The sequence below is a fragment of the Perognathus longimembris genome, chromosome 2 (genome assembly GCF_023159225.1).
Source record: "Perognathus longimembris pacificus isolate PPM17 chromosome 2, ASM2315922v1, whole genome shotgun sequence".
Lineage (NCBI taxonomy): Eukaryota > Metazoa > Chordata > Mammalia > Rodentia > Heteromyidae > Perognathus > Perognathus longimembris.
The window spans coordinates 75,741,051-75,763,469 of NC_063162.1; the positions used below are offsets into that span (position 1 = coordinate 75,741,051).

The following is a 22,419-nucleotide window of genomic DNA, read 5'->3' on the forward strand; positions in this document are numbered from 1 at the left end:
CTACTTTATAGTGTCAAGCAGAGATTCTCCCTCAACTCTGAAATCACATAGACAGCCAAAGCCCGACTATGGGATGATGGGTCCCTTTGAAAACGGAGCCTCAGCTGGTAGCTCTTGCCTGAAATCATAGCTGCTCAGGAGGCTGAGAGCTGAGGATTGTGATTCAATGCCAGCTTGGACCACCAGAAAACCAGAAGTGGAAATGTGGCTCAAAGTGGTAAAGTGCCTTGAGCAAATGAGTTCAGGGACAGCACCAAGGCCCTGAGTTCAAGCCCCACAACAACAGTTGAAAAAAAAAAAGAGCCTCAAATGTTTCTATCATGCACTGGCCCTCTCTGCTATATTACACCCCTTCCTTCCCAGCCTGGGCTCCTGCTCATCCAAGCCCACACAGTTCACCCTCTCCCAGTAACACAATCCTGCACAAAGCCAGTCCAAAGTCTTCTACTCTCTTCCCTTGTCACTTGAAGTGACTTCACATAACTCCTGAAGTCAACAATGTAATTCTTTAAGCAGGAAGGAGCCAGCTGTTCTTCAACGGTCAGCAAATGCAGCCTGTACCCCAGGCTGCTGAAATTCCACTGTCTGTCCCTCTTCACTTCTGGTAGTGAGTTTTGAGTGGAGGTCCTACCATCAATCTAACAAGTTTCCTGGCAACACTGCTGCTAAGGATAGTTAGGGACCACATGGTGAATCACAGCCAGATGAGAATGAGAATGTGAGTCCAAAGTAGCCAGATCTATGAGCAAGGTTTTGTTTCTACGCTGGTCCTCAGGCTTGGACTCAGGGCATGGGCAATGTCCCTGAGCTTCTTTTGCTCAAGGCTGGTGCTCTACCACTTGAACGACAGCTCCACTTTGGGCTCTTTGGTGGTTAATTGGAGATAAGAGTCACATGGATTTTTTTGCCCAGGTTGGCTTCAAACTGGGATCCTCAGATCTCAGCCTTCTGAGTTACTAGGATTACAAGTGTGAGCCAGTGGCACTTGGCTTGTATTTTTTTTTCTTAAAAAAAAGAAAAAAAGACAAGCCAGAACGAGGTTTGTCTCCAGGAAATGAAGCTGGAGCTGGCAGCTTATGCCTGTAATCTCAGGAAGTGTTAAGTAGGCGAATTGAGACTCAAGTACATGCCCAAGTAGGAAGAGACCCAATCCTAAAAATAACTTGTGCAAAACAGGGCTGGAAGCATGGCTCTGCAGTATCATGCTAGCCTAGCAAGCATTAGGTCCTGAGTTCAAATCCCAATATCACACACACACAAAAAAAGCCATGCCAGACCTGTGAGCTCCTTTGGAAAAAAAAAAAAAAGCAGTTTTTACCTTTGTTTTTCCTACTGTAACATTCTATATTGAGCTAAGGAAGACAGGCAGTAATAAATACCTGTTCCAAGTTAACAAACCAGCCCAGCACTTGTGGACCAAAGCAGCCTCTTCTTCCCCTTTTTGTTCTATTCCATCAGTCCCAGTGTGAACTACTATTTGCATATGTAGACACTCCCATAGAGATACAAAGATAAAAATGCCTAAAGCCCCTAAAGGCTTGCCAATAAAACTATGGCAACAGCCTCTAGTGGTCACATTTCTCCTGCCCAATAAAGAAACAATTATAAAATCAAACTGTCAGAGCCTGAGCCCAAAGCAATCCAAATGCTATATAATATTAGAGGAGTGCTAATGGGTAATTTCACAATTAAAACAAATGGGCTTGGGAACCTGGGCTTTGTCTATTAAAACCACAAAGAAAAGAAAAAGGACCAGAAGCATAAATCTATCAATATCCAACTCCAACCAGGAGAAGCAAAGCATGTTTGTAAAGTTGAGGATGTCAAACGAAAATTGTTACCTCTGCCCTGATCTGCTTCATGGAGTCTCGGTCCCTCAGAGTTGCTGTGTGAGGGGTTTTGTTCACTGTGTCGAAGTCAATGGTGATGCCGAAAGCCACGCCAATCTCATCAGTCCTGGCATAGCGCCTCCCAATGGACCCAGAGGAATCATCCACTTTATGAGAAACGCCATTCTTGGTCAAAGCTTCCGCTATCCAAAACAAACAGAGTGCATTTAAAATAAAATAACACACAAAGTCCTACCTTCAACTGAGTGAAGTCTGACAAGCCCAGAAAACTTACAAAAGGGATCAAAACATGAGAGTAACAAATGCCAAGTAACAGTTATAAGAGGAACAAAAATTCTCAAAGTTGCCAAAACTAATTGCTGGAGCTTGTGCCTCTGCACCTGATGGGGAAGAGTCCTGGATGGGGAGCCGAGGCCAGGTGGCCAGTCTTAACTCCACCACCTCCCTGAGCCCAGTGCTGAGTGGTTCAACAGGTGTTGCCCAGGTACCAACTCAGAAATAATGACAGTACCAGGGGACCCCCTTGGTGCCCCTTCCAGCACCCAATACTCATGGGTACAGGTCTACAGCAGTACCACACTCCCCTGAGTTGCCAGTCAGAGTCTGCACCAGGTCAGTGTGAGAAGCCAGGGTCACTCTCAGCCAGACTCTTGGGTCTCCTGACTCATCCAGGGCCACAATACCCTGTGCAGGCACCCTCTCCCCCAGCAACACTCCACCTGCAGTCACTGGGTCTTTGTGAGGGTGTAACCATGGATTCGCTTACACAATTCCTTGACAAATGGCATGAACTCCTGGTTCTGGCTCAGTGGAAGAACAGAACACTTGAATGGCGCCACCACAGCAGGGAAACTGAAGAACTAGATGGTTTAAAAAGAAAAAAGTCCAAATACGTTAGCTCATAAATATCTGAACCTCAGTGTCCCCTCAGTGTGTATGTAAGCATAATCTCACCATCAACGAGAGAAAATGCCACAGAAAAGCAGCAGAACAACACAGAAACAAGAGAGCCAGAAACAGAAGTACCTGGCTTCTGCTCTGAACCTGGCCCAACCTTGTCAATTGTGTTAGTTTCTTCACATAAAAGGTAGGTCAATGGGGCTGGGATTATGGCCTAGTGGTAAAGTACTCACCTTGTATGCATGAAGTCCTGGGTTCGATTCCTCAGCACCACATATATAGAAAATGGCCAGAAGTGGTGCTGTGGCTCAAGAGATAGAGTGCTAGTCTTGAGCAAAAAAGAAGCCAGGGCTAGTGCTCAGGCCCTGAATTCAAGCCTCAGGACTGACAAAAAAAAAAGGTAGGTCCATGACACCTGCTCTGCTCTCTTCCCAGGTCTGTTAAACATAAAGCCCAGTGATACAAGAGTGCTCTGAGATTCTACAGAAACCTCACTTCTTTCTATGGGGACCAGCTAAAGAATCTCCCCAAAGCCAAATAACACATCAGAGTTAAAAAATACAAACTCCATCTGTCCCTCAAGAGAAGACGCCATAAACCAATGAAAACAGAAAACTGTAATTAGCTCACAGAATTTCAGTACTACACAAATAGTACAGAACAAAACCCCTCCCTCTGCACACCTATACTGAGAAGTCCAGCCTCCCACACTGTTCCCACATGAGGCTTCTGAGAGTAAGCTAAGCTCAGAGACAAAAATGCTCTGTGAGAGGTAAGTTGGCTGGCCATTTTGGGGTGGAAATGGGATCTGAGGGCAGTTCTTATATAATGTTTATACAATACTTGAAGCCAAGCATAGAAAACTTGGAGGGAATCTGGCATATAAAAACAACCAATGGTCCAGGTTTAGTTCCAATTTGGCCCTCATTCCAAGCTCAGTCAACTGTAAATGCCAAGCAATGATGACTATTCTGTGAGCCTTGTACTCACTCCAGCAGTGTGCCTATGACCACCACATGCTGGGGGGGCCCCCTCCTCTCCTCTACCTGCATCATTCTACTTCCTAAGAGACAAGCAGTCTTCCCAGAAAATATACAGTGTTTGTATGTGGGTGTGTGCTGGTAATGAGGCTTGAACCCAGGGCTTGGGCACTGTCTCTGAGTTCTTTTGCTCAAGGCTAGCACTCTACTACTTGAGTCCAGCTCCACTTTGGCTTTTTTGTTTTTTGGTGGTTAAATGGAGCTAAGAGTCTCAAAGACTTTCTTGCCCAGGCTAGCTTCAAACTGATCCTCAGATCTCAGCCCTCTAAGCAGCTAGGATTATAGACATAAGATATCAGGCACCTGGCTAGAAAATACTTTTTAAATTTTACTAGCAATTTTTTTTTTATCAAATTTGTAGGCAAATGGATTAAGGAATTCTGTGTTGATAATTTAGAAACATTTCTGGCTTGCAGCTTAATCAAATTTCTCTTCATGATGGAATTCTATGCAATTCATAAAACACTGTGATAATTTATTCTTGTTTAGCCCTCATGAAATTTCTATTAAAGCTCATGTTATATCAATCATGTTAGAATCAAAGGAACAACTAAAAGATTTTCTTAAAACCATTTTTATTAGAAAAATAAGCAGGAAAAGCTTTAAGCAAATCTGACAACTAAAAAGAGCAGCTACAGTTAAGTGCACCACCATTTCTTACTTGCACACCTAGCTGGTGCCCAAAGCCATGATCTTACGATGTCTCTACTCAAAGAAGGAAGAGCTGATCCTTCATGTCAGGAAAAGGAGCAGAAATTAAGGTGCAACTTCATTAGTCATATATTGCAAGTGTGCCAGTGCCTTTAAAACACTGGTATGGAAGCACCCCAGCTCATGCTTAATGGCTCAATGCCTTGGAAAGAACCTTGTCCAGCACTGAGCCTCTTAGCTTTAGAACACTCAAGCCAGTAAATCTTCCTTCAACAAACCTGAGCCTTTACTAGCCATCCTTCTGGTTGATTTTCTTGGAAATGTCCGCCTAAAGGTTCAATGAGAACCATTTCTGCAGGCAGAGTTAAGTGGGGAAAAGCAAAGCAGGGCAGGTAAGAATGAGGAATGAAAGGCATGGGCCAGGATACAGTCATATCAACACCCCCCAAAAAAACCTTGTGAAAGTCAATGAGGCTTCTTATAAACCTCTACATACAAGTCCTGGATGCCAGAGAGCGATATCCAGATATCATCGGTCAATCCGTGATCTATCAATCTCACAAACTGAAATTGTGTGGGGTTCTTACTTACAAAGCAGAAAGCCCCCAGGTCCCTGGGTGTCAGACCTAAAGAATCAATTTCTAGAACTTCAGCATGTTCATCTCTACTCTAAACGTACCAGAAAATGTTAATGCAGCTTGAGACAGTTCCTTTGAGTGCTGTAAAAATACATACATACAATTTGGTGGGTTTTTCTTCTTTTTTTTTGGTGGCAGTACTAGGGATTGAACTCAGCGGACTCATGTTTGGTAGGCAGGCACTTTTATCCATGCCTCCAGCCCTTTTCTGCATCACTTATTTCTAAGGTAAGGCCTAGCTTTATGCCCAGACTAGCCTAGGATCCAACTTGTGCCTCCCTGTGTCACTGAGGATGACAAATGCATGCCACTGTGCCCAGCCATTGTGCTTCCCCTGCAGCTAGGACAACAGGTATATGCCAGAGCCCAGCCAGTAATGAAGAGGAGGCATTCCTAAACTGGCCTCAACTGTGAGCCCTCATCTCTGCCCCCCAGTAGCCAGGATTACAGGTCTGAGCCACTGTGACTGGTGATTTGGTCAGATTCTGAGCCTTCTCAGCGAATTGAATTTGGTAAATTTTTTTATACTCTCCAATTTTATCCTCACAGGTGTCATGTTTCCAATTTTCTTAAAACAAGAATGCAGCTTGGTACCAATGGTTCACACCTATAATCCTAGCTACTCAAGAGGATAAGATCTGGGCTGGGGGGGCTGGGGATATGGCCTAGTGGCAAGAGTGCCTGCCTCGGATACACGAGGCCCTAGGTTCGATTCCCCAGCACCACATATACAGAAAACGGCCAGAAGCGGCGCTGTGGCTCAAGCGGCAGAGTGCTAGCCTTGAGCGGGAAGAAGCCAGGGACAGTGCTCAGGCCCTGAGTCCAAGGCCCAGGACTGGCAAAAAAAAAAAAAAAAAAAAAAGAGGATAAGATCTGAGGATCACAGTTCAAAGCCAGCCCAGGTAGAACAGTCTACAAGACTTTTACCTCTGTTAGGTACTAAAAAGCCGGAAGTGGAACTGTGGCTCAAGTGGTAGAGCACTAGCCTTTAGCACAAAAGCTCAGGGACAATGCCCAGGCCTTGAGTTCAAGCTTCAAGACCAGCACCAAAAAAAAGCTGGAAACCAAGAATGCAGAAAGTACCATTCTGTCCACTAAATGCAATATAGTTCTCTAAATGTGTTCTGTCATAGAACATATAGAGAGCAAAAGAAGCTAAAACAAGTTTCTCAAGAGGACAACTTCTAAATAAACTGCACCAGCAAATAAGTTCAAATAAGGTAAAGGTACAGTGCACACACGAGATGCACACATCACCAGTTCAACACAGTAACTAAGTGACCATTCCTTACTGATGCCTTTCAATAAATGTTACCATCTGACACTATAAGAACGACTCATGGGTCATAGTGGCTCACCGTTCTCTGTTCATCCCCCTCTCGGACGTGGAATGTATGTTCAAGCACGGTGTACATGATCCTGCCCAGGCCAAAGGAGGGCTCGATGACACTTGGGACAACTTCTTCCACTGTAGAAGAGAGAAAATCAGTGGCATCGTCTCATATACCACACACTGCAAATCAAATCCTCTCCCAACAATTCTTAGCACTTAGCATATCTCCATTCTAGATGCATTCTGATCTCTGTACATCAGGATAAACAGTCAGAACACTGACAAAGCTATTTCCTGGCAGGGGAAAAAAGATACCTTTGAAGATAAAGCTGGAGTACAAAAAAACTCACTAAATTCACTTCTTTGCTCCTAGGGCATAAATACGAAAACTTGAGTTCCAGGAGCATCATTCTTGCTGGTAAGTAATAAACTGCAGCGGCACGACTCCTACTTTCTACCCTATCTCTCCAGAAGACCTTAAGAAACTGAGCTTTCATTAAGACTTAAATTAAAAATTACCACCAGGTGGGGCTGGGGATATAGCCTAGTGGCAAGGGTGCCTGCCTCGGATACATGAGGCCCTAGGTTCGGTTCCCCAGCACCACATATACAGAAAACGGCCAGAAGCGGCGCTGTGGCTCAAGTGGCAGAGTGCTAGCCTTGAGCGGGAAGAAGCCAGGGACAGTGCTCAGGCCCTGAGTCCAAGGCCCAGGACTGGCCAAAAAAAAAAATTACCACCAGGGCTGGGCTGGGGATATGGCCTAGTGGCAAGAGAGCTTGCCTCGTATACATGAGGCCCTGGGTTCAATCCCCCAGCACCACATATACAGAAAACGGCCAGAAGTATAGGTGATAGGAGTGTCCCTTTAGGGCCGCCTAACTTTAGAATGTTAGAGACAGTGATGATAACTTGGCTCCTAAATTAGTTTGCACCCAGATAACAAGCTAAAAAAGTCAAAACAAAAAATGGGATACTTGTATGTAGCACTGTCCCTTACTTCTTTTTGCTCAAAGCTAGCACTCTACTACTTGAGCCACAGTGCCACTTCCGGCTTTTTTGTATATATGTGGTGCTGAGGAATCGAACCCTGGGCTTCATGTATACAAGGCTAGCACTTTACCTCTAGGCCATATTCCCAGCCTTATATTGCTTTTTGTTTTGATTGTAACTTCTCCACTCACCACACTAAAGATACATCCTAAGTTGTAGTAATAAATCTGACCACACACTATAAAATGAAGAGTGATAATGCATTTTAGAAATATAATCAAGAATTCTAGGGGAAAGGGGGGGAGGGAGGGGGGCATGAGGGACAAGGCAACAAACAGTACAAGAAATGTATCCAATGCCCAACGTATGATACTGTAACCTCTCTGTACGTCAGTTTGATAATAAAAATTTGAGAAAAAATAAAAAAGAATTCTAGGAAATGAAAACATGATTTTTTGTTGTTGGTGGTGGTGATATTTGGTTTTGCTTTGGGTTTTTTTTGTTTGTTTGTTTAGGAGGGCAAAGGAGAGGAACAGAGGAAGGGTGAACAAATGCAATCATGCCATTCAGTATCCACTATATAGAAAATATACTATGTAACCTGTGGGCAAGGACAGGAGCGGAAGACAGAGGAAAACTGGTGACATTGCCAAAAAAGACATGTAGCCGGGTGCTGGTGGCTCATACCTGTAATATCAGCTACTCAGGAGGCTGAGATCTGAGTATCACAGTTCAAAGCCAGCCCAGCCAGCAAAGTCTTTATCTCCAATAAACCACCAGAAAACAGGTTGTGGTGCTGTAGCTCAGAATGGTAGAGCACTAGGCTTTGAGCGAGAAAGCTTAGGGACAGAGCCCAGGCCCCAAGTTCAGGCCTCTTGACCAAAAAAGAAAAAAAAAAAAAAAAAGGTACTCATTACCTGACTTACGAAATGGCAACCATTCTGTACAACACCTTGATAATAACAATAAATTGTATCTAAAAAATAGGATTACAGGGCTGGGAGTGTGGCTTAGTGGCAGAATGCTTGCCTAGGATGCATGAAGCCCTGGGTTTCATTCCTCAGCACTACATAAAATAGAAAAAAAAAAAAAAAAGCCACAAGTGGCACAGTGGCTAGAGTGCTAGCCTTGAGCAAAAGAAAGCCAGGAACAGTGCTCAGGCCCTGAGTTCAAGCCCCAGGACTGGCAAAAACAAACAAACAAAATAGGATTACAGGGCTGGGAATGTGGTTTAGTGGTAGAGTGTTTGCCCAGCATGCATGAAGACCTGATTCAATTCCTCAGTACCACATAAATAGAAAAAGCCAGAAGCAGAAGTGGTACTGTGGCTCAAGTCATAGAGCGCTAGCCTGAGCACAGAGAGGCTCTAGAACAGAGCCCAGGCCCTGAGTTCAAGCCCCAGGAACAGCAAACAAATATATATATATAGGATTACAAGGCATTTTCTGCCTGTGTTACAGTGAAGTCGAGCTCTGCAGAAGCTGCATTGAGATGATAGCAACAGACTCAAGGTCACAGGACCATTTCCAGTGACAGGCCCAAGGGCACAGGAGCTTCTCCTCAACTCCAGCCCTGCTTGTTGAGCCTGACCCTACCTATCAAGAACAATACAGAGGCAGGCTGTCTCATTACCAGAAGCAGCTTATCAAACATCCACCACGGCTTCTAAGAGCTTCATTTCAGCCACGTGTTAAAAAATATATCTTGTGCATTCTCTATAATTTGTTCCACAAAAAAACAGTGGTTTCCTCAGCTTTTAAAGGACATAAAAGATCACAAATTTAAATCTCCCTTTTTTTTTTCAGTACTGGGGATTAGATAGGTGCTCTATTGCTTATGCCACACCTCCAGTTCTTTTTTGCCTTGGTTATTTTTGAGGTATGGTCCTACCTGTGCTTCCCTGGGTTGCTGGGGATGGTAGGCACATGCCACTACACCAGCACTGTTTCCCCTGTAGCTGGAAAACAGACACATTGCACCCAGCAATTGAGATAATCTCACAAACTTCCTTTTTTTGGCCTAAGCTGGCCTGATTGTGATCATAAGATACTTGCCTCCCTACAGGTCTGAACCACCTTGCCCAGCCTAATTTTGTTTTAATATATTGTTTTGCCAAAAAAGACAGGAATTGTGGGAAGATATGGGCTCCATCTTTTGCTCAAGAAAGATTTTCCTCAAAGTTACAAAAAAGGTTTAATCAAAGCTATTCTTCAGATGCACTTCAAGCCACAGGAAATATGAGGGCAGTATTGAAACAACAGCATGAGCACATTTACATTTTGGAAAAAAAGAAACGGGCACTGTTTTAAACATATTCATCAAATTTATGGCTGTCCTATTAGGATTTCTGTTTTCTCTTACAGTTTTATACAAAATGCTTATTTCATAAAACCTTAAAAAATTCAGATTTCTTGTTTGCTTATTGTTTTTATATATTTACCATATAGTGTTTTCTGGAATCTCTTCACACTGACCATGTCTTTTGTTAAATGAAATGTTTTCCCTTCAGTTTCAACAGTGAATTCCCTACAAAACACAAAACCCACACAGTATATATTAGTTAAAACATGTATCCCAGTACCTGAAAGTTTTACAGATTACTAAATTGCTTTTCACTCTGTATATAACACAGTTCAATCAATTCTTTATTTCATAAGAAACGCCAAATTAAGTATCACCCTATCAAAGACACAAGTAACACTCTAGAGAGGTAGTCACAAATTTGACTAGTTCTTTAAAACTGCACACATGACTTAATATAAAGCCTGCTGGTAAAATGCCCTATCAATACTGTCCCAAAAAATGAACAAGTGAGCCAGCTTGTCAGCTTACACAAGTAGTAAGTAGTCCTAGAACTCCCACAAAATTTCCAAAATAAATGGACATGGTAATAAAGATTATATGATTGTTTGAGATATCAATGTAAATTATCTCCCACACTGCTGGCTGTCATATGTTCATTTCCTGAGAGATATCCATTTGGTTTCAGACTGCAAGAACTCACCTTTACAAACCACTTCATAATACCAGTGACATTTCAGCTTGTTTCCTTACATAATGAAGATCTGCTTGGATTTCTCTGGCCTCCCGGCAGCTCAGAATTTAAAAAGGGTGCCCTCTTGTGGTACCAGCTGCATTTTGCTGGTTGACCCAATAGGCCATTCATTTCACAGATGGGCCTGAACTCTTAAGTCTGTACAGGCATTTAAGATACCCCTGCCCACACAGCCAGGTGTATCATGTGAGCACAGTGCAGCTCAGGTAACAGTAACAAAACAGCTTCAGTCAGGAAGCAGAAAGCTAACTGCCTTGTTTGTGGATAATGATGCAGAGATTAGATTTTGTGCTGTTGTCCATTACATAGATGGACATTCTGGCCAGAGCAGCAGTTTTCCTGCTGGAATGAGTAACAGTGTCTTCGGTTTGAAAAAGCTAGTCTTACTATACTTGAGACTGTAGGGACACATGCAGATACCATGCACAGCCGAAAGGTTCCCCTGGGTCCTTACCTCTGACCCCACCCTGGTCAGCCATTCCCTGGCTTTCCTTCACTGTGAGCCAGCCTGCCTTTCCTGGAGTTTCACATATAAACTCTGTGTAAGGCCTCTTTTATTAGCCTAACATTTGTGAAAAGATCAGCAACCTTTCTCTGTAAAAGCTCAGATATGACAAATTTCAGGACTTGTAGACCCTAAATTTAATTTAGTTTTTTAAAAAAATTTTTTATTGTCAAACTGATGTACAGAGAGAGAGGTTACAGTTTCATACGTTAGGCATTGGATACATTTCTTGTACTGTTTGTTACCTCCTCCCTCATTCCCTCCTCCCCCCTTAATTTAGTTTTTGTGGAATTATTTTGTTTGGGTATTTGTTCTTTTAGTAAACAACCCTATGAAAATGGAAACCATTCTTAGAGGAATGTATAAAAAGAAGTTTAAAGTATATGGAATGCACATGCTGGTTATTAGAAAGTGATCTGTAAATGGCAATTACATGAAGTAATAGTACTAACATCTAATTCCTGCTGATTTTTTGTTGCTGAGAAAGCTACAGAAATCTCCATGAATTGTGAAATCTGTCTTTGCCTTCTATTCTGTCAACTTTGCCTTGTGTATTCTGAGGTTCTACTGATGCTAATATTTGTATGAAGAATTTTTATCTTTTTAATTTTAAACCTATCTGTGTATGATCATTGCAGTAAGTTTCCTACAAACAACATATAATTTTGAACATTTTTTGTTTGTTTGTGTGTGCCAGCCCTAGGGCTTGAACTCAGGGATTAGGCACTGTCCCTGAAACTTTTTCCTCAAGGCTAGTGGTCTACCACTTGAGCCACAGCTCCACTTCTGGCTTTTTGCTGGTTAACTGGAAATAAGAGCCTCATGGACTTTACTCTCTGGGCTGATTTTGAACCATGAGTCTCAGATCGCAGCCTCCTGAGTAGCTGGGATTACAGGCGTGAGATACGGGCACCCAGCTAGTCTTGAACTTTTTAATCAGTTTTATTTAATGTAACTTCTGCTATTATGGGGTTTAAATTGACCATCTCAATAGTTAATTCCTATCTGCCCAATTTGCTCTTTATTCCTTTTCTTCTTTTCCTGTATTCTGAAGTATACTTTATATAGTGTTCTATCTCAAATTTTGATTTATTAAGTTATGCTCCTTTTGTTTGTGTATATTCCCTGACCAGCCTGCCCTTCCCACCTCTGACCTGCCCCCCGCCCTCCCCTGGCCAGGTAGCTATTCTAGAGTATACTATGTGCATTTAAAAAAAGTCATAATAGAGGGGCTAGGTATATGGCCTAGTGGAAAGAGTGCTTGCCTCGTATACATGAAGCCCTGGGTTCGATTCCCCAGCACCACATATATAGAAAATAGCAGAGTGCTAGCCTTGAGCAAAAAGAAACCAGAGACCGTGTTCAGGGCCTGAGTCCAGGACTGGCCAAAAAAAAAAAAAAAAAAAAAAAAAAGAATGAAAAAGTCATCAAGACTCCTTCCAAATATTCTAACACTTCGTATATACTATTTTGTAATATACAAATACAGAACAGAACAGAATATACAGTATATAGCAACAACATATCCCCAATTCTTCTCACCATCTGTACTACTGATGTCTTTATTCCTAAAACTTACGTATGTTTTATTAATTTTGCAGAATTAGTTCTGTCAGAAACTATAAGCCACTTGCCAGTGGTTCATGCCTAAAATCCTAGCTACTCAGGAGGGTGAAATCTGGGGATTGTGGTTTGAAGCCAGACTGGGCAAGAAAATCTGTAAGACATAATCTTATCTCCAATTAACCAGCAAAAAGCCAGACGTGGAGCTGTGACTCAAGTAGAAGAGTGCTAGTCTTGAGCACAAGAGCTCAAGGGCAGTGCCCAGGCACTGAGTTCAAGCCCCAGGACTGGCATGCACATTTGTGCGCGCATGCATACACACACACACACACACACACACACACACACACACACACACACACACATCATAAGGCAGTGGAATGGAGGATTTTGTTTTTTAAACAAAAATATGAAAGTTCTATACTGGGCAAAAATATCTTAACAATTAAAAGAAAATTCTTAAGTTCTACAGAGTACAGAAATGTTGATGTACAAAAAGAAGTTAGGAGCTTTAGAAATAAAGGGTAAACATTTTCTCTCCCTCTTCTCCTTTTGTGGTGCTGGAGATCAAGCTTTTGTGCATCAAGAAAAGACCTTTACACTCCATTTCAAATCTATTTCCAGGCTGACACCAATGATCCCATCAAAGACAGCTGTTTACATGTAGCCAAAAGATAACCCTTACCTGCAACAACAACAACAAATTGTAAAGATACTCAGGAGGCTAAGCTCTGAGGATCACAGTTTGAAACTAATCTGGACAGAAAAGTTTGTGAGACTCTTATCTCCAAACCTGACGTTGTGCTGTGGCTCAAAGTGGTAGAGTGCCAGCCTTGAGCAAAAAGAGCTCAGAAATATCACTCAGGCCCTGAGTTGAAGCCCCACAACTGACCAGAAAAAAAAAAAAAAAAGAAAATTCTAAAGAAACTAATCTTACCCTACTTTTCAGAACCTGGCAGAGCATATTTTTGCTAAAGCCCATGTAAAAATAAAGACCTTCCAACTCACCCTTTTTCATTCAGCAGTGTCTCCATTTCTGTAATGTAACATTCATCACAGGCAGCGAGGTACTCCATCACCAGCTTTGCATCCTTCTTATATGCCTTGCCAACTGCTCCCTTATTGGGTTCAAACTGAACAACATTAACTGTTTTGTATGCAACAGTCAAGGAGTCATAAAACGCAGCACCGTATCAGTATGGTGGGAAATAATCTTGAAATCAATCCTTTTTCTCTACTAGTACACTATCCTCTCTTTTCTGGTTTTAAGTGCAAGGTGAGATAATTGCATGCAAACTTACCTGACAAACCTCACTTAAAATTAAAGAAACACCACTAAGAGACATTTTCAGTTACAGTGATGTTATATATGGATATTATCTTATCAACAATATAACCATACTCACACCTCAGAACTTGTAGTAACAATTTATTCATTTCTCAAATGCTCAATATAGCAAGGTCTATACATTGGTCATTGGTCTACTCCAAGAGGCCAGCTCACCATTCAGTATCTGTAAAATTAGGAACACTTCTACTTTTATTTCAGACAAAATGAACTAAATGACTTTGTTTATCATGAAACAACACTCATGTTTTAGCAGAAGGAATACACACCAGGTATCCTTTGTGGGAGAGTACACAAGAGCCTGTGTAGAGGAAACACCTGAAGACAACTGGGTAGCACTATGAAAGACCTTGAGAGAATTTCTAATGTGTCTGTTCAGGGGGCCAGACACCAATGCCCGTCAGAGCAAGTGCAGAGAACAAATGGGGACTAGGAGCACCAGGTAAGGGAACACATCTCAACAAGTGCTGCACAATTCCAGTTTCCACTGAGCCCTGAGCTCGGTATGTATAACAGAAAGGATATGGGTTCTTTAAGTGGTTTCTCAGCCACTAGGGGCACTTTTGTGGCTTTTGCATGACAGGAGAGGTCATAACAGGAACGATCAGCACATCCAACAATCTCAATCCAGCCCTAAGAAGACACAAGGTAAATGAGACATTTGTAACTCCCATCCAGCCCTAAGAAGAAGCAGGTCTATGAAAACATGTTGCTCACATTGGCTTTGTTTACAGAAGCATGCAGACTATAACTGACTCTTTCAAACATTCAAGGATAATTTATTTGCTAAATCTCCAATCTGACTTTCTGATTTTACAGTTTTGAAATAAAAATAATTTCAGACAGGTGGTCTTGTTTTATTCACACTGATATATCTGAACTGTGGGGTAAACTAAACATATTGTTTAACAGATTGCACTAATTGTTTTCTAATCCCAGTGGATTATATTGCTTTCTAATCCTACAAAATAAAACACATTAAGAGAGCAACAGTATTGAGATTCTTGTATTTTACATTAGTATGCATATGTACATGTATATAATGCATGGAAGATTTATCTGCAACAAGGTCTATGTGACTGTGAATAATATTTAAATTTTTTAAAGGCTGCAAAACAGAGGACAACAGAGGTATGTGATGTAGAATGTAGGCTACAAAACCCAAACGATTCATTATTTGGCCCTTTACAGAAACAGCCCATGATACATTTTGGGGAAAGGTGTACAGTTGGAAATGGCAGGTTTGGCCCTGGTGGTCTCTATGTGATTGAGGAGGGTTCCAGGCACCTTGTCACAGAATGGGCTACCCGTTCTAAGCTTTGTGCTCAGATTCAGGTTCAAGGGAGGGGTTGGGACTCAGAGGGAATGTGACCCACAGAACTCTAAATTTTTACTAACTACATGGAATATGTTCCTCAAGGCGCTCAAATTTACTAGTTTATCTCCTAACTTTACAAAAAATACTCTTGAAGCTAAGAGCACTGCAACTTCCCAGACTCAACCCTATGGCTGTGTGCAATGAAGCTAAGAACACTGAAACTTCCTTAACTCAGCCCTATGGTTGGTGTGCACTGAAACTTCCTGGACTTGGTCCTGTGACATGTGCATTGTTTGCTGGGACGCTGTCAGGAGGAGGCTGTCCCAACCTGATCTCCACTTGGGGCACTACCCCTCATGGTGGCTCGCACTTCTGCCACCTCATCCTTAAATGTTCTGTAAGGTGCTCCTAGAGTCTTACAGGCTCCTCATACTACACAGAACAGCCCCTCCTTAACAAGAAAGCAGAGCCAACTGCAGTTTGTTTTGTTCAAAAAGAACTTCTGCTAAGTGCTGTTGGCTCATAGCTGTAATTCTAGCTACTCAGGAGGCTGAGATCTGAGGATCATGGTTCAAAGCCAGCCCAGGCAGGAAAATCTGTGAGACTCTTATCTCCAATTAACCACCAGAGAACAGAAAGTGAGCTGTGGCTTGTTGGGGATTCAGCTTGGCTCAAGAGAACCAGCAAGATGCTGAAAGCAGCACCGTGGCTCAAGTGGTAGAGCACTAGCCTCGAACAGAAGTGCTCAGGGACAGTGCTCAGGCCCCGAGTTCAAAACCTGTAAATGCGGATGGGAAGATGCCATTCCAGCAACAAACGCTGGAAGTCCTGGGACTTAGCCAGTCCAGAAGACGGGAATGTGGAGTGGAGTGAGAGGAGAATGGTGTCATATCCTAAACAGAGCTGTCTTGTCTTGCCCTTTCAAAATGGATCAGAGCCGGGAAATCAAGAGAGGTAATACCTGTCCATTTTCTTTTTTCTGCAAGTTGTATATATATATATATATATATATATATATATATATTTTTTTTTTTTTTTTGCCTCTGACTGGCTACGCCAAACCGGTTTTCTATCACGAAACACTTCTTTCAGTCATTTCTCCTTACCTGTTCATTTTACAATTGGGTTTATGCTCCAAAAGGAACTTTTCCTGGCTTATGCCCAGGGTGTGTTCTACGTCATTCATGCCAACCAGCTCTGAGAACTTGTCAATACTTTGCCTGACCTTTTCAAAAGTCTCTTTTAACAGAATAAAATCTCTTGCTGAGATCACCACCTGGGAATTTGCCGTTCATAGCCGTCACCCTAACACAGACCTGGACCCTGGAAGCCCCAGCCCTGGAAACTTCTGGGTATGCCCAAGATGCAGGAATGGGCCAGAGGAGACCATAGCACTCTCTGGCCCCAGTGACCATTCTTGTGGTAATGATGGGAACTTTTGCCAGCCACACTGGACGGTGCCAGGCCCTTGATTACGTTGCCCCCTTGGCAGCAGGAAATAGCTACAGAAGAGACCTCCACCCATACTCCCTGCCTGGTGCCCGCCGGTGTCATAATTTTAAAAAACAAAAGGGGGGGGGGTAGTCCCCAGGATTAATTAGGGGTAGCCCCCAGGATTAGTCAAGGATAGTTATGCTTATGTTAAATATCAAAAAAAATTTAAATCATCCCGAATCAGTGTGGGATGGAGTACTGTATATGTGTTTTGCCAGATTGGAAAACTAAACCCAGAGCACCCACTCTGGAAAAATGTCTCTTCTTGTTCTCTTCAGAAAAACAAGGAACACACTGGATTTCTCCTGCTCTTCTAAGAGAATACAGAAAACCTGCCTGCATGCAACAGTGGTAGCGGTAAAAAGGCAGCCAGCTTCCCTTCCCTGTTTGTTTGCTTTCTAGATTCTTTCTTGAGCGTCTCATGGCACAATGTTTTGCCGTGGCGATACTGCCCACAGCGTCACACAAGACTAAAGAAATTTTGCACCATGTTTCTTCCTTTCCTCTCCCCCTGCTGCTAGACTTGGGGAGTCCCGTTGGAAAGAAAATCAGAGCTGAGGGTTCTGACACCTTGTCTTAATATTTGTGATAATGTTTACAAAATAGGAGCTGAGGGTTGACACCCAACCTCAATGTTTCATGATAGAAATGTTTTTAAAAAGTAAGAGCAAAGGCTTAGCGCCTTTGCTTCAATGTTTATATAAAAAGAAATGTTTTACTAATCACTTATGTTTAAGTTATCAGCTACTGTGAACTACCAGAGATGCCAGAGCTCCAGCCTACTGCTACCTCACCGCCAAAAAGAGGAATGTCTACACTGGACGTGAGACCAGCTAAGGACTCCAGCTTCTCTGGACAAAGCCAGACTGATGGCCCCTTTACCTACCCCTTATATATCTTATGTCAGCATTTTGCCTTATGCCTACATATGCCATATGCTTACAACATCCCCTGCTAATTTAAAAAACAAAAAAAGGGCAGATGTTGGGGATTCAGTTTTGGCCTTAATGGGGGAAGGGCGACAAGAGCGAGACGCTGCCCTTCCCCCAGCCCTGGGACAGTGTAAAAGCTAGCCCCTCCCACCTTCCGGCCTCAACTGGAAGAGAAGGTTTAGCCACGTGTCTAATGGCGGAGGTCTGGCCCTTGGGGGATTGTAATCCCCGCCCCACAGGGGAAGTTTCATGACATCACCTGATGGGCATCCCAGTCAGCCAATCAGTCAGTCACCCCAAGTCCTTCCCTTTCCACCTTTGTCATTGTAATAAATCCTTCTGCCCGCCCCCTGGGCAGGCGAGACCCATTCAACCATCAAGGTGTCTCCCTGATGTCTTTCTTGCTCCTGACACGTGAGGGGACCGGGGGTGGGGGCGGGAGGGGAGGCGTCGGCAACCTTTCCTCAACTTAGCGTAATTCATGAGAGTACGCTTTTGCCTTCTGCTGGCGGAAGACAAGGCCGAGTGCTCTTTCATAGTTTTTGGGGTTCAGGCATTTTCCCCGGGAGGTAGGGGAAAAGGGGTCCTCAGAGGCCCCGACAGTGGCTCAAAGTGGTAGAATGCTAGTCTTGAGCAAAAGAGCTCAGGGACAGCACCTAGGCCCAGAGTTCAATCATATGATGAACAACAACAACAAAAAGACTTCTCCTATCTGATCCATTCTGGTATAAAGTTCCCAAAGAGTAATTCTGATATCCGCTTTCCCACCAGTACTCACGTAGGAGGTTTTGGACTCTGCATCCCAGCAGTCGCAAGCATAGTGGGCCATCTCATTCTCCATGTGCTGTCGGAAGCGGAGCTTATCTGGAGACACGCCAACCTTCGTGAGGTAGAGGTAGATGCGGCCAATGAAATAGCCCAGTACTGAGTTGTTGATCACACCCTAAATAAAAAGCAGGAAAGTATGGAGTAAAGGGAGAAAAAAAATCACATTAATACTTTTGAAGCTAAGTATTATTTTCCATTATCTTCTAAAATAAAACATTTGATACACCTGGTTAACGGTTTATTCTTGCTTACCCAGAATGCCATCTTAGATATTTTTACAATGGCTCATTCATGTAAGTTAATAATGAAGTTCAAAATATGTCCAACATACTCAATAATAAAGTTCAAAATATGTCCAACATACTCACTGGAGTCAGCAAAACTTCAGCCTCAGACCATATTCCTTCTAAATCTATAGTACAAGAATGACAGTCCTAACTACTCTAAATAAATGACAGACATGGGCTGGGAATATGGCCTAGTAGTAAAGTGCTCGCCTCCTATACATGAAGTCCTGGGTTTGATTCCTCAGCACCACATATATAGAAAAAAGCCAGACATGGCGCTGTGGCTCAAGAAATAGAGTGCTAGCCTTGAGCAAAAAGAAGCCAGGGACAGTGCTCAGGCCCTGAGCCCACGCCCCAGGATTGGCAACAAAAGCAAAACAAATAAACAAAATGACAGACATTCCCTTCTGAACAGATGAAACTGAAGGTATATACTGAGGGATTTTAATGCATCTGTGTCCACTGAAAATTCATACACCCCAGATAGTAGATGTAATCTATAATTTTAGTACCAGAGGATCCAGAAGCCATCTAGCTACCCTCCCTCTACTGCAGGGGTCTTCCTGGTAACAAAACTAAGTCTTACTTAGCCTTGTACTGAAAACTTTCAGAGCCAAGAGGAGGCTTACAGCTCTCGAGGAGGCTTACAGCTCCCCAAGGAACATCACTGGCAGCCACTGCTGCAAGGGGTCCCACCCATTCATTTCTCTAGGTAAATAAAAATCCTGCCATGTACAAGACCTTGTTCTAATTGCTATGGGTTTAGAACCCAAAGGGCTTGTTTTTACCAAGTGGTACATTTTGTTAAATGCAGGATCAGACATGCACAGTTCAAACTAAAATCTATTTGCCAAGTTTTGCTAAACATTTCTTTTCATGTTAGCTCAATGGCCCAGAAACTGGGATGTTCAGGATCTTCTTATTATAAAGTCTGTATAAAAATAAGAATTATAAATTCAGTATCAAAATAAATACTATACAGGGGCTGAGGTTGTAGTTCACTGATAGGACACTTGCCTAGCTTGCATAAAGCCCTGGGTTTGATCCCCAGCAATGCAAAAACAAAACAAAAATAAAAGGTAAAGTGACTGGGAAAATATTGTGTTATCCACTACACAAAGAATTATACTAAGTGGTGTAAACTCTGAATTGCTATAATCTAAATTAAGTTACCCCCAGAATCTTACCTGTTCAACAGCATCCCCCAGGCGCATTTTATGAGCAGACTGTCCGCTGACCTGGGCTTTTGCTGAATATAAATACAGGTGGAAGTCAGCTACATTCTGAAACTTGGAATGGTCTTTCTCACTGGGATCAACAAAGTGCTCAATCTCGGCCATTGTGAATTCTCTGAAAGCAAACATACAAAGGATAAAATCTGTTGTGTAAAGCACAACATAGGAGGCTCCCGTTTTCAACCACAGTCTATGGTGACCCACGGTGCTGCCTATCTCTCTTTTTTTGTTTTTCAAATTTTTATTATCAAACTGATGTACAGAGAGGTTAGTTTCATACGTTAGGCATTGGATACATTTCTTGTACTGTTTGTTACCTTGTCCCTCATACCCCCCTCCCTCCTCCTCCTTTCCCTTTCCCCCCCTGAAGTGTTCAGTTCACTTACACCAAAAAGTTTTGTAAGTATTGCTTTTGTAGTTGTTTGTCTTTTTTTACCCTGTGTCTCTCAATTTTGGTATTCCCTTTCAATTCCCTAGTTCCATTACCAGTATACACGGTTTCCAATATACTCAGATAAGATTACAGAGATAGTGTGCTGCCTATCTCTACCAAGCTATCTGCTTCCTAAGAAATGACCACCTGATTTCTGGAGTATGTTTTCTGGGTGCTTGTTACTTTTAAAACATTAATAACTAGCCTGGGAGTATAGCTCAGTTCTAGAGTCCATGCTTGGCATGCTCAAAGCTCTGGTTCAATCCCCAACAATGAGGAAGAGGAGGAGGAAGAGGATAGCACCTCAGGAGCTCACTATTTAAAGTAATGACAAATCTTCCGGAAATATTAACTCCTTCCATCTAGAAATATCCAGAAAGATTATTACTTTTAACTGAAAAAAGTTTGATTTTATGTATGTGTGCTGGTCTTGGTGCTTGAACTCAGAACCTGGTACCACTTGAGCCACAGGTCCACTGCCAGCTTAAAAAAAAATTGGGGGGCAGGTGCTTAAATGGAGATGAGTCTTACAGACTTTGCTGCCCAGGCTGGCTTCAAACTACAATCCTCAGATCAAGCCACCGGTGCTCAGCTTAAAAAGTTTTTAAAATGGAGAATTGAGCATTTAAAATTAAGAAAATACAAGCTAATGTTACACAAACTAAATAGAGATACAGAATAATGATAGCCAAAGAAAATGACTCTCCTTAAAATATCAGCAAGGCTTTTTATCATAATATGAACAAAATGAAACAACAGATATTTACTTTTCACAGAATGGGAAATTTAAAGTGAATTGACATATCTCTTCAGCTTCTATAACATTTGATTTCTTTTTTTCACTGAGATAAACAAGTGATTGATAATGGCACATACAGCTGGCTTCTTTAGAGTAAGAACCTAATAAGGTGTTATTCAAGGCACAAGCTGAACAAACCAGCCATCAGGCTCATTGCATAATGATGAAATAAATAGCACATAGCAATGTCTTCTCAAAAAGACTTCTTCAAACAGCAATTAGTAAATGTTTTGGGCCAGGGCAAGTGTTTTAAGCAAGTTTATGAATCAAAATCAAATCTCTCTTAAAAAATAAAAGACAAATGACATTTACTTTATACTCGCATGACTATTTCAGAAGCAATGTAAAACTGCTGAAAGGGGACCTAAAAACACATAAGATATACTGCAAAATAGCTTTAATGTTTAAGTTTCATTTTCTAAAGGCATCTGTTATTTGGTCCTGCAGCATCTTGACGTAACTGTCTTTCAACAGCTATCAGACATCTGTGCACACTGAGATGTGAGATGCATGAACAGTTTGTCCCTGCTATAACTGGGCTGACAAGAATTGAGTAGCTACATGTAGGCCAGATACACAAAGGGGTCTACCCAGAATCCCCCAAAGTCCTACCAAGTCTTTCATCTGTTTCTGTCGTGAAATCTCAACACAGTGATAACAGTTACATGGTATACTTGGATCTTAAGTATTCTTACCACCAATATAAAAATCACTTTTTTAAAAAATGTAACTATGTGAGAGGATGAATGTGTTAATTAGTCTGCCTGTGGTAACTATTTCACAATGTATATATTAAAGCATCACTTTATTTACCTTGGAAAAAAAGGCTACACTCAGACTGTGGAAAACAAAATACACATGGGCCAGGAAGGCACAACCAGCCAATTGAAATAAAGTATAATTTTTAAAAACTTCATATGAATCATGTAATACTTCTAATACTTCTAACTTAAACAAAAGGAATTATAGCTATAGAAAGAGTAGTCACCTGATACTTCTCATCAAGAAGAAATCACAGCACTAAGCAAGCCAGTCATAGCTCCTATCAAGAGTCAATTCAACTCATGAAGAGTGGCTGGCCTGTTCTAGAACTTGTGGAGGTACATTACAAAACCAGCCCAACTCCAGACAGGATACAGATGGGAAAATGACCAACCAGCCAGGAAGCCCCAGGACCTCTCTACCAGTCAATTCCTGAGATCACTGCTCAGTTCTAAGC

The 22,419-nt window shown here is 42.2% G+C and overlaps 1 protein-coding gene across 1 annotated transcript in view; it reads right to left on the reverse strand.

Moving 5' to 3' along the window:
* Gars1 (glycyl-tRNA synthetase 1) overlaps positions 1-22,419 on the reverse strand; it is a 45,957-nt gene that overhangs the window by 329 nt on the left and 23,209 nt on the right. Inside the window, exons 9-16 of the mRNA XM_048339537.1 lie at positions 19,921-20,083; positions 18,397-18,561; positions 14,400-14,507; positions 13,535-13,680; positions 9,844-9,929; positions 6,438-6,547; positions 2,617-2,710; positions 1,842-2,032 (exon numbers count right to left, since the gene is read on the reverse strand). Of these exons, the coding sequence (XP_048195494.1) occupies positions 1,842-2,032; positions 2,617-2,710; positions 6,438-6,547; positions 9,844-9,929; positions 13,535-13,680; positions 14,400-14,507; positions 18,397-18,561; positions 19,921-20,083 (1,063 nt within the window). The remainder of the gene's footprint in view (positions 1-1,841; positions 2,033-2,616; positions 2,711-6,437; positions 6,548-9,843; positions 9,930-13,534; positions 13,681-14,399; positions 14,508-18,396; positions 18,562-19,920; positions 20,084-22,419) is intronic.